We start from the raw sequence: 14,818 nt of genomic DNA on the forward strand, positions 1-14,818 counted from the left end.
TTTTTGCTCGACTGCACGTAATCTTCCGGAACCGACAGTTGTCCACACAGCCCTCCTCCTCGGGGGGCGCTGTGGAAGTGGAGGCTGTACACATGGCTGCATTACAGCACGTGGCTGGGACAAACTTTCCACTTCTGCCTGCAAGCTACAAACTAAGGACTGCAATCTAGAGATCTCACCATATAAACTAGATGTCCTTATGCAAAGAGGGCAGCACCCCAAGTTCCACAAGGTACTATGGAACACAACAGCCAAACAAGTGTTACACTGCACCAAGCCAGTCATCTTAACACTGTATTGAAATACAAGTACTTAGCAAGAAAATCAGCAACCCCTATTGCTACCAAACTTTGCTGACTTTGGTTTATAGTATATGGCCACTACCTTTCTGTTCTCTTTCTCTGTAATCTGAAAGTGCAATTTAAAATGGCTTTTCCTGCCTTTTTATACTTCCCAGTCTAGTCCCACTCCAGCCTAATCTAAGTGGTCTGTGTTTGAACACACACTGCCAATAAGATTGTCCCTCACAGCTTGAACACAAACTGCCAATTATATTGTCCCTCACAGCTTGAACACAAACTGCCAATTATATTGTCCCTCACAGCTTGAACACAAACTGCCAATTATATTGTCCCCCACAGCTTGAACACAAACTGCCAATAAAAAAAAAAATACAAAATGTAAGGAGCACTACCTTTCTGTTCTCTTTCTCTGTGATCTGAAAGTGAATTTTGCAAACAATTGAAAACATCTTACCAGCTGATTTATCTTTAAGGTGAAGAACCTCATTTGAAATAGATTCTTCTGTAATTTGAGACTTAGCTACTACCTAGCTAAGTATTTCTCAACTGGGGAATTCTGGGCATTGAAATCCACACATCTTCAGATTGCTGAAGCTGAAAACTACAACCAAGATAATTCACTTATTCTTAACCATTTGGTTGTTGAAGTTCTTTTTAGCAATTTCACAACAAATCGGAAATGAAGGACAGTGTTGCAGCCATTTGGACAAAAGTTTTAAAACAGGATACTATACTAACTGTTCTATAAATATCCTACTTAGTTGTGCATCTTTTATAGATTCGGGCATCTAATCTCAGTGGAGATTGTTCTCTCATAAATGAAATGATGAGATTTAGATTTGGGCTGAAGCAGCATCAGCAGGTAAGTTAATAATAATCTGTAAAAGAAGAGGTTTTGGTTCATGTCATCATTTGAGGTAATTTCTGTAATTTGAGACTTAGCAAACTTCAATTATTTATTATGATGGAATGTAGTATCAATAGACATAAAAAAGGAAAGACCAGGGTTTTCTCTCTCACTTATTATGCTGTGTGTGTATATATACATGTATGTGTAGGAGGTAGGGGAAGAGAGAATTAAAAATTATGCCTCCATTTCCATAATTTTAACTGGAATAGGGATGTTAAAATAGATGCAACAGAAAAATAATCCTCAAAATAAGCTGTTCGTTACCTGAATTTATTTCTCCATAAAATCACGTTCTCTGAATATATTTCTCAGTGAAGAACAAGTTTCTTAAAGAATGAAAGAACTTCACATTTTGATCCTCCTTCAGGTCTTCACAGATGGGATAAGATAGTGAATTCACCGTCACAATTGTGTCCAGAGTGACTTATGTGATGTGAAGCCTAGCATTGTCCTGTTGAGTTAGAAGTTCCTTCTTATGCTTCCATATTCTGCTTAACTCTTTTTTTGAAGTGCAAAAGGTAGAGGAAGTGGAAAGGATGATCAAGGCCTGATTGAATAGACAAAATGTGAAGCATTTTTGTGACAGCATTTAATGAAGCATTTAATAAAGTTGTGAATGATGGTGATTATATGGAAATATAAATGCAGTACTACAGTTAAAAGATCATTTTCAATTATTTTGGGTGTTATTTATTAAAATATTCCTATTTAAATTAACATTATGGAAGTGAGAGCAATACCTTTCACACATCCTTTTTTATAAAGAAGAGGGATTCAGGATGAGAAACCTACTGTGTATTGGCCAGATCATTTTTTTCATAATTAGCCAATCTTGAATTATATTTCTCAGTGTTGATATGTACATTCCAAATTATGGAACATTATTTTTATGGTTAGAAAGACTAAGATTATTTGTTTCAAAGGTGCTTTTTCAACAGGAAACTGGACTTTCAGGTTTTTCTTTGAAGACATTTCGGTTCTCATCCAAAAAGCTTCATCCAGTTGCCGCTTGAAAAAGCACTTTTGGGACAACTATGACCTGGATGACTGAGAATCTTCATAGACACTAAAATTACTTGTTTATTTGGAGTTGGATAAAATAATTGCTCATTGATGTTTGGTAATAATCTATACTTCAGGACTATTTTATGTAGGCCTTGGATGTCCCACAACATTTATGAGATGATAAATATATTAAATTATTTAGGTAATTTAGATATGTGTATTCTCCAAAGCACTTGCAAGGAAAGTCCAAGATGGGTTATTCTTCAGTCTGATTGGTAGGGACTGAGTTTAATTTAAATATTAGACCGGCACCACCCCCGACTAAAAAAGTCAGTCGCAATAAAGGGACTTTGAGTTTGTTCTCTATCTTTAAACTTTGTTTATTCTGTTTTTATTGTGAATGTTTTACTAATAAATTTCTTCCCTCTTTTGTCTTACAGGTGCAGCTGGGGGAAAGGTTCCTCGAGCAGCCAGGGTTCAAACTTCCAGCGAGTTTAACCCTGTAGACTGCAGCTCCTCTTGGCCACATCCCACACGCGAGGGAGTCTTTGTGTGTGCCAGAGAGAGCTCCCGGGTGGTCTACCTCCGCGCTAGCAGATGAGGAGATGAGGAGGTGGCTAACGCCTCGGGGGGGTCCGCCCCCGCGTGGCAGATATGTCACAGGGCCGACTTGTCAGGGATCGGACAAGGCCTAAAAGGGGGGGGGGATGCCAGTCGAGCAACCTACCTCTCCCCCCCACGCGCCACTCGAGAAAAGCGCCGAGATGGGATCGGTCAGATTACCTCAACGCCGTCGTACACAAGGGAGAGGCCATCGGGCAATAAATAAATAAATAAGTACGTCGACGGCAGAGCCGGAGGGCGGGAAAGCTCAGAGTCCCGCCTGTTCCCATGGTTACGTTCGGCGGCCATTTTGGGAGCTCAAAATCGGTCGGGAAGGCCGATTCGCGCCCAAAACATTGGACGGTTGCCATGGCAACCGGCCGGCAGCCATTTTGATAAGGCTGCCTCCTGGGGCTGCAGCAGTACGTCTGGACTCCCCCTGTAGCACGTACCACCACCGAGTGTTTAAACTGCCTGGAGACACGCAGACGCAGTAGAGACCTAACTAATTGGTAGGTCTGTGCTCTTTCAACTGTCGTGTCTGTTGCAGAGGAGATCGTTTGATCCGGTGGACTCTCTATCGTGAGTTAGAGATATGGCAGAGCAGTCAGCCCAGGCCGGGGAGGAGGCCAATATCACTAGGCCCAGTACCCCCAAGGAGAGGACCCAGAAGGCGAAGTCCTCTAAAGGGGTTTCTCTCAGAGAGGCAGAAAAGCGCATAAAGGCGCTTGAGAAGCAGTTGGAGGCCTCTCAAAAATTGATGGGGCCTGCTTCCCTATTGACTCAGCCCATCGGTACCATCCCTCCGCCAGCCTCCCCCATGTTCACTCCAGGGGTTGTAGGCTCGGCTTCAGAGAGGGATTGGTCCCCGGAGAGGGTCACTCAACCAATGCCTTCAACTAGGCCTGAGGCCTACAGCCTGGGGAGACAATCTTCGGCGTGGCCTAGCAGTTTTAAAGCCTCTCAGGTCTCCATGTCTTCGCAATATGGGCAGGCCCAGTCAGCCACCTTCACTCCAACGGCTGCTGGCTTGCGCAGTGCTCAGGACACTTGGCAAAGCATGTCCCAGGCCTTACAAGACTTAATTGCTAACGCATATATCCAGGGCCTGGCTAATGGGGCACAACAACAACAGCAGCTTCCATCAGGACCTGCCCTATCAAGGCTTAGAGATCCCTGGACAGCTCCAGCCACTCAGTCCTTGCTTGGGTCTATGGATGAAGATGCCTCTTCCAGGGACAATTTTAGCGATGCAGAGGATGACTTGTCAGGTGATGACCAGCCACTGGAACAGCCCAGTTTTACAAGTCTTTTTAAGACCTCCCTCTTCAAGGTCTTGCTTAATAAGGCGAAATTGACCATTGACCAAGCGAGAGAGGGAGGACAAGGGGCACCCTCAGCGTCAACTCAACCTGTGGGAGGCCTGTTCGTATTTCCCAAACAGGAGACGGTAAACATTCCATCGTCCCAGCTGTTCCTAGAAACGATCCAACGCCCATGGGAGAACCCCGCAGCGGCCCAGGGTCCATCAAATCTTGACCGTAGGTTCTATACCTTTGATCAACAAATGGAGGATCTACTAGAATTCCCGTCGGTGGACAAGCCTGTGACCAGCTTGGTCTCTAATGCCCTTGTCCCATCTGAATCCCAGGAAGGACTGAGAGCTGAGGACAAGAGGGCAGAGAACATGGTTCGCAGGACCCACCAGATGGCGGCCTGGGCTCTACGAGCTGCATCTGTGGCCTCATTTTTTAACAGAGCCACAATTCTCTGGATTCAGGAGATTCAATCAAGAGTCAATCTAGAGAATGGGAGGCTCTGCCAGGACCTCAGTAAACTGCTGGCAGCCACAGAATTCTCAGCGGATGCCACAGTCAACGCGGCCAAGTTTGCGTCAAGGGCAATGGCCTCTTCGGTGGCCTCCCGCAGACTCATCTGGCTTCGAAATTGGCAAGCGGATGTCAAATCCAAATGGGCCCTTGCCTCTTCCCCTTTCAAGGGCAAGAAACCTTTTGGGGAGGTACTAGACGATGTCTTGATAGAAGACAAAGACAAGAAGAAAGTTATGTCCAGATCAAATAAAAAGCAGGACAAACGTTTTACTCCCTATCAAAGACGGCAGTCCTTTTGAGCGGAGCCCTCCTCGACCAACACCCAGATGGTGAGGCCGTACTTTCAGGGGTCCTTTAGATCAGACAGGTCCTCACAATCTGACAGTAATAAGTCCTTTCAGGGTCGCCACCCCTTCAGAGGATCCAATAAGGGATTTAGGAAGACCAAGTGACTCTCTAGACAATGTCCCCTTGGGTGGCAAGCTGATGCATTTTCTGGGCATCTGGCAAACCACGTCCTCGGACACCTGGGCGGCCGCCACGGTAACGCAAGGCCTGAGGAGCGAGTTCGTTCGCCCTCCACCTCAACGTTTCATCCCATGTCGCATTCCATCGGACCTTCAAAAGAGAAGACTCTTATACCGAGAGGTGTCGCACCTATTGGAGATCGGGGCCATAGAGGAGGTTCCCCTTCAACAACAAGGCAGAGGCTTCTACTCGGTGATCTTTCTCGTCCCGAAGTCATCGGGAGGAGTCCGTCTAATACTAAATTTACGCCAATTGAACTTCTATGTCAAGTACAGGAGGTTCAAAATGCATTCACTCAAATCTATACTCGCAACCATCAGACACAGAGATTTTATGACTTCCATAGATCTGAAGCAGGCCTATCTCCATGTCCCCATTTTTCCACCACACAGACAGTTTCTAAGATTCAGTCTGGATGGGACCCATTTCCAGTTCAGAGCCATGCCATTCGGGCTCTCTTCGGCTCCAAAGACGTTCACGAAGCTGCTGGACGTCCTCACGGCCAGTCTCAGGCATCAATCAGTACACCTAATGGCGTACCTAGACGACATCGTAATACTTTCAAGGACAAGGGACCATGCATACCGAGACTTGCATCTGACGATCCAGATGCTTCAGGATCACGGTTTTACAGTCAATTGGGACAAAAGCCACTTAACACCCACGACACGCCTTGCACATCTGGGTACGGTCATAGATTCCACAGTGGGCATGGTTTTCCTATCCCAGGAGAGGCAGTCCACGATCAGAGAACTGGTACAGGAGTTGGAATTTCAACACTGCCCCAGACTCTCCTTTCTGTCAAAAGTGTTGGGTACTCTGGTCTCATGCATTGACATCCTTCCATGGGCCAGGTATCACTTAGGCCCACTGCAGTGGTTCCTCTTGCCCTTTCAGAGGAGAAAGTCCAACCACTCTCATCAAAGAGTACTTCTCAGTGCCAAGATACGGAGTGGTGGGTGTCCCCTGTGTTGAGAAGGGGCTCCCTGTTCCTGGAAAGGAACTTTCTCACGGTGACAACAGATTCCAGCTTGACCGGATGGGGAGCACATCTCTCCTCACAGATGGCCCAGGGCTTGTGGGAACCTACGGACTTACGGGATGTCAATATCAATTTCTTGGAATTGAAGGCGGTTTCTTTGGCCCTCCGCAGCTTTGCACACTTAGTGAAAGGTCAACATGTTCTCATTCTGACCGACAATGTCTCTACGCGTTCCCATATCAACAGGCAGGGGGGAACCCGATCACAGAGACTGATGAGGGAGTCAGAATCCCTACTCAGGTAGGCGGAGGCCAATCCGGCTTCCCTATCTGCAGAACACATCTCAGGAGTGGAGAACTTGTGCGTGGACTGGCTGAGCAGGGAGACCCTAGATCCCCGGGAATGGCGCCTGGAACCCAAGATATTCCAGGATATTGTAAAGAGGTTTGGGAGACCGGTTGTAGACCTGTTTGCAACCCACCGCAACACTCAGCTTCCCCGCTTCTTCTCTCGCTTCCCTTCTCCAGGAGCGGAAGGAGTAAATGCACTATGACTCAGGTGGCCACAGGGTCTTTTGCACACCTTCCCACCAGTCTCCATCATCCCCAAGGCGATGCGGAAGATCCTGGAAGAGAGAGCAGAGGTGCTGTTGCTGGCTCCCTACTGGCCACGTCGCATCTGGTTTGCAGATCTGATGGAGCTCTCAATGTCGCCCCACTGGAGAATCCCGGACCACCGGATTTTCCTCAGCCAAAGCTCAATGTCCCACCCGGAGCCACAGTGGTGGCAACTGACCATGTGGCACTTGAGCGGGAACATCTGAAACGCCAGCTCTTGCCAGACACGGTCATTGACACTATACAAGCTGCTCGCAGACCATCTACCAGAAGGATTTGTCAGGCCACTTGGGCCGCTTTCTGCAGCTTCTGTGAGCAACGGGAGGTAGATCCTCAGAGGGCATCACCTCTTATCGTCCTGTGCTTTCTGCAGACGGGCCTAGAGAGGGGACTTGCACCTAATACGTTGCGTCGCCATGTTGCTGCTTTATCCACCATCATAGTAAAGGACAGTTACCGCCCCCTCACCAGACATCCTTGGATCAGGGACTTCCTAAAAGGGGCTGCCAACATCAGGCCACCGACTGTACATCGGTTCCCGTCCTGGGATTTGTCTTTGGTGCTACACGCTTTGACAGGTCCTCCCTTCGAACCTATACATCAGGTACCGCTGAGAATATTGACTCTCAAGACTGCCTTCTTGGTTGCTATTACTTCAGCCAGAAGGGTTTCCGAGATATCAGCCTTATCCACACAACCAGACCTGTGCAGGTTTCATCCAGACAGAGGAGTCTTGAGACTAGATCCAGCGTTTATTCCTAAAGTCAACTCCACCTTTCACAGGGACAGGAGATCGTGCTGCCGGACTTCTGTGTTCATGGGACTCACCCCTCTGAATTGAGGTGGCATAAACTGGACATGAGACGAGCCCTAAAGATCTATATCCGCAGGACTCAGACATTCAGAGCTTCGGAGGCCTTGTTTGTGTCCTTTTCAACTAAGGCCATGGGCACTAAGGTCTCTTCTCAGACAATCAGCCGCTGGTTGCGTGAATGCATTTCAGAGGCTTACAGGACTAAGGGATCCCCTGTTTCGCAGGGGATAACGGGACACTCTTCTCGCAGTGCAGCCACGTCAATGGCCTGGAGAACCCAGGCATCCTTGGAGGACATTTGTAGAGCGGCCACCTGGGCAGCTCCATCCACCTTTATCAAACACTATCGGATTGACTCCTTTGCTTCTGCGGAGGCAGCTTTTGGGAGGAGGGTATTACAAGGGGTGTGTTCGTTCTCAGAGCCCCTGGTCCAGCCTTCTCCCGCCCTGTGACTATAACTTGGGTATATCCCATCTTGGACTCTCCTTGCAAGTGCATTGGAGAAGGACCGTTGAATTTACCTGAACGGTCTTCTCAATGCACTGCAAGGAGAGTCTAAACCCTCCCGGCTCTGGGACCAGGGCCACTGTTGGGGTTTGAGTTTCCTTCTTACTTAGTGTTGTTGCATTGCATGGTTTAATAATTTGTGTTTAGCTTTACTGCTCCTTCGCTTTATTTTAGACTGGAGGGCTAAGGGGGGCGGTGCTGGTCTAATATTTAAATTAAACTCAGTCCCTACCAATCAGACTGAAGAATAACCCATCTTGGACTCTCCTTGCAGTGCATCGAGAAGGCCGTTCAGGTAAGTTCAATGGTCCTTTTAAAAAATGGAAGTCATAGGTATAAAGAAAATCTGAATATATTCATTGGTCTAAAATTACTGCAAAAGCATTACAAATGCTTTTTTTTAATGAAATGGCTGATAAAGTATCCTCATGAATTATTTATTACTAACTGTTGAATTGTGCATATGGTATCTTCCAAGCAATATATTTAATTCTGAACATTTAAAAAGAAAGATTTTTGAGTTAGATAGCAATATATTGGAAGATATCCATGGAACCTATCATTATTACTGTATTTTTCGGAGTATAGGATGCACCAGAGAATAAGACGCACCTTAGCTTTTGGGGAGGAAAATAGGAAAATTTTTAAAAATGCCTACCAGGTATTCATCTGGCTAAGGACGTATGAATACCACCAGGTATTCATTTGTCCTTAGTCTGGTCAGCTTCAACAAATTAGTTTGTTGGCTTTTCTGAAACTTACATGGGAATAAATATATGTATCACATGTTTTTGCTGAATATATATATGTATATGAAGGTCTTGGCATATTTGGGTTGAAAATCTACGAAAACATATATATATATATATATATATATATATGACCAAAATAGCGCTATCCTAGTCTCCCTTAATTTTAAAAATTAAGGGAGACTTATTATAATTTTAAAAATTAAGGGAGACTATATTTGTTTTCATAGATTTTCATGGGTACAGTTATGATGGTCTTGGCATATTCGGGTTTCTTCCCATGTAGGATTCAGAAATTTCTGACAACGTTTCGACGAGGTCCCACTCGTCATCTTCAGGCTGGTGCTTCTGTCCTTGTTCTAGGGCGAACACAACAAGGACAGAAGCACCAGCCTGACGATGACGAGTGGGACCTCGTCAAAACGTCGCCTGAAATTTCTGAATCCTACACGGGAAGAAACCCGAATATGCCAAGACCGTCATATATATATGTGAAAAATGTGGTATCTATTTATTTAGGTAATAGTTATCTTACCTAATATTATATAAATCTAATTGTTTAATGAAAGTTTTAATTGATTAGATATGCCTTGGCCTTTTTTATCACCTGTTTCAGACTTGTGTAAAGATGAAAGCAGTTCGCTCCATGTTGGCTGTTAGAAATATCACTAAAGAGACAGCAGAGAAAGCAGTAGATGAAGTCTTTGAATCTTGCTTCAATGATCATGAGCCATTTGACAGAGTGCCTCACAGCAAATTGGATGCAAAGTATGCGTACAGAGGTTTTCAAAACCGTCACCGTTACTATCAAAATGTATAAATGAAAACTGTTGGTATCCAGATTATCTACCACACTAGAGGACAATTGAAATCCTTGGAGAGACTATATCCAACTTGTTTAATTTCCATTCTGTGTTTCATTTGCCCAATTGATTGATTGATTTTTTTTTCAACAAGCAAAATGGATGTTTGTGTACATAGGCATCAAGGGCTAGGCTCAAGGGAGGACAAATTATGAAAGTAGCATCTCACTGCAAGCTCAGTAGCTTTTATTTATTTGCTTTTGATTGAGGGGAACAAAAGGGGAGAAGCTTGCCACAGAACTAAGCTTTCTTCAGTTTGGCTTTCAGATGTTTGTGTATATTACTCTTAATTTGTTTTGTTATTTTTTTTCATCCTTGTTTCAATAAAAGTCATGTTTAATTGTATGTACTTTATTCCAAGTGCTTGGACAGTGTAATTTTGTCATTTAACAAATGTGAATATCATCAAATTCAGAGGTGTGTAGTAAATCATTATGTAAACCAAATCACTTAAACCAAATCATAACATTCTTGTGTTGTAGCACATTCAGAAAGAATCCCAAATAAAGTGTGCCGTGACTAGTCATTTTTATTCATCGCTGCCCTAGTCTGAAATGTCAATGTAAAATTTATATATTTTTAAACTCTGATCTCTTTGCCCAAATTGAAGCAACAGAGTTGATGCGGTTCTGGCAGAGCGGCAGCAGGTCGGAGGAGCTGCTCTTGCCAAGAACTATGGTTTTTAACATATATTAATTTTGTTTTGTTTTTGAGTTGGATTTTTTTCTTTACCAGCCAAATTTGCATAGTCTCCAGACCCTGGATTGCACTGTGGCGGGGGCTTTGGGTTTTTTGGGGGAAGCTTCCTAGGCTACAAGAACTTAGGAGACTGAGTGTCCTGGATGCAGAGCGCAAAAGATGACAGCCGCGTTTGGAGGCTATGCCCAGAAACTGCTGACAGTGTAGTAACTGAAACTGAAAGTAACTGAAACTAACTGGAAAGTTGAAAGCTGAAACAGGTAGGCACCGTGGGTGTTTGACGAGTCTGGCAACTGGAGGGAACCAGAGGGTTTGTGTGCTGAGGACAGTCATCCCCCCCCCCCCCGAAAATCAGCTGGGTATTAAACAACTTGGACTTTCACTTTCCACCCCACTCTACCAGTTGCTGCTTTCCTCCCTGGACACGCCAATGGGTGAGAGCGACCGGTGCCGAGGCAGAGGAAGGCGACGACGGCTTTCTGGCTTGTTTGCTGGATGGTGCCAGGATTGCTGGCTGGTGAGAGCAATCAGTGTCTGGGAATATATGGTAGAGAACGAGGCCCAAGGGGTTTGTTGCGGGTGGTGAAGAAAAGAGACTAAAAACCTAAGGCGAACTAAGAATGTATAGCAAGAACTGTCTAGCGTCTAACTATCATAGTTGGCTTGTGAGAGAGGTCAACAGCGGAGGGGACATGAGGAAATACCTAAACTGTGTAAGACCTGACTGGAAGAAAAGACAGAGCCGAGAGGACTGGTTAGTGAGGGCAACCACCCCTGGCTCCAAGGATAATATTCTAATGCCTCTTCCCTCCTTACATCATATAAAGAATGCCAAGAAGTTTGCTGTTGTATCACCGACCCCGTTTAGAAGTAATAACAAGAAACCTACGAATACGGATACCAAGACTGGTTTTTTAGCTCCCCCCCCCACACTTTTTGTATATTTATTTCCCTCGTGAAGAAGTGCAATAGCCAAGTTTTTAATCCTAGACCTCTAGGACACTTTAACAGACTCATTGGGGTCTTCCAGGCTGTTCAGGAAGAAGGACATTGATATTCTGTTCTTTATATTGACTAACTGAGACTCTGTTAGGCTGGATAAGAGTTTTAACATCTTATATTCCAACTCAAATTAATTGTGTTTTACACTTGTTTCTCACTGTTTATATATTTTATCTTACTTTTAAATATCTTTCAATTAGGGTAATATCTTAGCTTAAAATCTGTGTATGGGTTATATAATGAATGCTTGGGGGGTTGAGTGACTGTTTAAAGTAAATATGATTAATTAATCTATTGATGAATTATTGTATTGTTGAATTTTAACTTAATTGATGATTATTTAATTGTACTTTTTAATGTTTTTAAATATTTTAACTTAATGTTACTACTGGTGTATTTTTAAGTGGGGTTATTTTAGAGATGGATGATTGGGATCGAATGCAGAGTATGTATGTATTGAATGGGACTAATTTTATGAGTGGAAGGGTCAGTCTGCCTGACGATGTAGAGGCGAGAGGTATGGGGGAGTCCATCTCTGGGGTGGCAGAGGGCCAGAATATCCCAGTTGTGCTGGGGAGAGGCAGATATGGCGGGAGCCATGGGGTAGGCTGCTCTCGGGGAATGAGAGCCTGATGTCTGAAAGCGGTCCCTCATTCCGGCCCCATAAGCTCAGCCCGGGGTACTGGTGACAAGCGAAATCTGGATCCTGGGCTCAGGCTGTTGCTTCTTAATGCTAGGTCAGTTGTAAATAAAGCTCTTCTCATCCGGGATTTGATCCTGGATGAGGAGACTGACCTGGCTGGGCCCAGAGGAAGGAGTTCCTCTCTCTGAAATATGCCCAGCTGGGTTTCAGGTATGACACCAGCCACCACCCCAGGGAAGGTGGGGAGGAGTGGCTATTATAGCCAAGACTTATTACTCCTGAGATTGCAGGTTGTGAGTCCCTCTTTGTGAAGTTGGATCTAGGGGTTCAGGTGGGCTTGTTCACGTACCTGCCTCCTAGCCGCGTGGCAACAGCCCTGCCTGTTAATATGCCTGTGATCTTTAGTTATTTTCCAGTTTCCTCTTTAATACTTTCCATTATGACAGCATTTTCAGGAGGCATCAAAAAGTCACACACATAAACTCTTCCTCACTTTCACTTTGTGTAGTAACATGTTGGAAAGATTTAAGATATTAAGTGTAGCCCAAAAGAAAAGCACAGTACCTTAGGTATTTTGGTCCTTGCAATTTGAGGCATTTTAGCTGCTGTGGTTTGCAGTAGAAATATTCCTATACAAAAAAGTTTTCAAGATACAGTGGTACCTCTACCTACGAACACCTCTGCTTATGAACTTTTCTAGATTTTTTGCCTCTTCTCAAGAACCATTTTCCACTTACAAGCCTCCAAAAATGTAACTGGAAAAGGCGGGGGGCTTCTCTAGGAATCTCCTAGGAAGAAACAGGACCTCCACCCCTCCTGTGGTTTCCCCAATCGCACACCTTGTTTGCTTTTACATTGATTCCTATGGGAAAAATTGCTTCTTCTTACAAACTTTTCTACTTAAGAACCTGGTCATGGAACAAATTAAGTTAGTAAGTAGAGGTATCACTGTACCTAGCAAGTCTATACCTCTCTAGTCTGGTGCTTTAGATACACCAGCTTTCCTTTAAATACAACCAATATTATCAAAATGCCCTAAAACATGATGGCAGATGACAGAACAGAAGCTCACCAAAGAAAAAAAAACTTACCTCTTACCGCACTGCTGATGTTGAGATGCCCCGCCTCACAGCCAACTGGTCTTCGGTTCTTTGCCACATGTCCGTTTGTTCACTCACGTGCACCTTTCAGTTTGGTCATGTGTACATGTGCAGTTTGGGTACTCAGTGTCTAAAAGGTTTGCCATCACTACTCTAAAACATTGCCTGAAGTAACAAAATGACTGTATTCCAAAAATTGACTGGCTTTAAGAACTGAAAGTTATGTTTGGGGAATAGGCTAATTTCCTAATCATATATGACCATGGGAGGCTAGCTCTGGAGAAGAAGATAAAGAGTAATGCAATAGAAGAAATGTGTCAGGAGGTGCAGGACACAGGTGGGGAAACTATCTCTTCCCATAAAAACATCTGATATGTTTGCCTAATGATATGGAATTGACTTAGCATATGTTCAAAAGTTGCTCCTCAGGATTGGTGTATCAAATCAGAAAATCAGTCTTCGGAGTGAGGCGGCATACAAATCTAATAAATAAATAAATAAACAAATCTACTAGTCAGAAAATATCTACACTATATTGGAATATCCACGTAATTTCTGGGTAATACTATGGAATTGGTCTGACATAGTCTTCCGTAATATTTTGTTTAGATTCCCAATATAGTTTATAGGTTGTGGGGAGGGGTGTTGATAGTCTGTTTTCCAACTATTAAGCAGTCCTGATACTGCTTAACGTTTTTGAGAATTATACTTCCACCAATGGTCATCTGTGAAAGTTACAAAGGCAAAAAAAGAATGGATTTTGTTTGAATAGTTGCAGAAATGACCAATCAACATGTACTTTAATCTTAAAATACAGGGAGATAATAGACATTTTCTGAACTATTTATAATATTAGAAAACAGTGCTTTTCACTATAGTATAAATATGTCCTATTTGCTAATGATTTTTCTGAAGGGAGGTGGGGAAATGGGAGAATCAGATTGGTAATCCTTGCCCTTGCATTTGGGGATAGTTATCAGCACAGCAGAGGGAGCTAGAGTATCATCAAACTACAGTGAAAAGTAAATCTTGAATTATTTTAGCATGCATTTCCATTTTTATTTAAATCTACATTTTAATCCAATTTACATAACTAATGTTAAAACAGATTGGAAATTAAATACAATTCTGTTGTATATTGTTCAGCGCTAGAAATTTCAAAATGAAATATTTACTTCCTCATAATAATGATCAAAGACTGTAAGTAGGATATATTTGGCAGCCTCTAGTTCTCCTGATGATTTACAATGATGATATTTAGGATAGGTAAGTAAAGGATTTCCCTTGCAGAAAGATATGGAGGCTGAATGTTGATATCAATCAAGTTCAATATTAGAATAAACTCCAATGGAATGAGTATATACCTTTCTCAGGTCCTCTTACAGAAACATTTGTGGAAGTGGATGTGAAGCAATAGAGGGTGAATGACAAAAGTAGCATCATCCCAGTGTGCCACAAACTCTGCATTTTGTATACACACTACTGACAATGCAATAGGGTCATTCCGTGTCAAGTGGACCAGTGGTCCCCACCTTATCATCTCAGATTTTGATGAAATTTGGCACATAGTTTCTTTATGATATAAAACTATGCTATGCAAAATTTTAGTTCAAAAAACTAAAAATTGGGAGTTCTAGGAGATCACAAATAAAGGGTTGCAAA

General features: G+C 43.6%; 1 protein-coding gene across 3 annotated transcripts in view; it reads left to right on the forward strand.

The window, feature by feature from the left end:
- Window positions 1-10,238, forward strand: part of ATP23 (ATP23 metallopeptidase and ATP synthase assembly factor homolog) — a 69,933-nt gene extending 59,695 nt beyond the window's left edge. For 2 of the 3 annotated variants that reach the window (XM_070755503.1, XM_070755506.1), the window contains exons 5-6: window positions 1,081-1,164; window positions 9,466-10,238. In XM_070755503.1, the coding sequence (XP_070611604.1) occupies window positions 1,081-1,164; window positions 9,466-9,669 (288 nt within the window). In that variant the 3' untranslated portion in view covers window positions 9,670-10,238. The remainder of the gene's footprint in view (window positions 1-1,080; window positions 1,165-9,465) is intronic. The other variant, XM_070755504.1, reaches the window with a different exon arrangement.
- Window positions 10,239-14,818: the final 4,580 nt, after the last annotated feature.

Source organism: Erythrolamprus reginae, chromosome 6 (assembly GCF_031021105.1).
Source record: "Erythrolamprus reginae isolate rEryReg1 chromosome 6, rEryReg1.hap1, whole genome shotgun sequence".
NCBI classification, from domain to species: domain Eukaryota; kingdom Metazoa; phylum Chordata; class Lepidosauria; order Squamata; family Dipsadidae; genus Erythrolamprus; species Erythrolamprus reginae.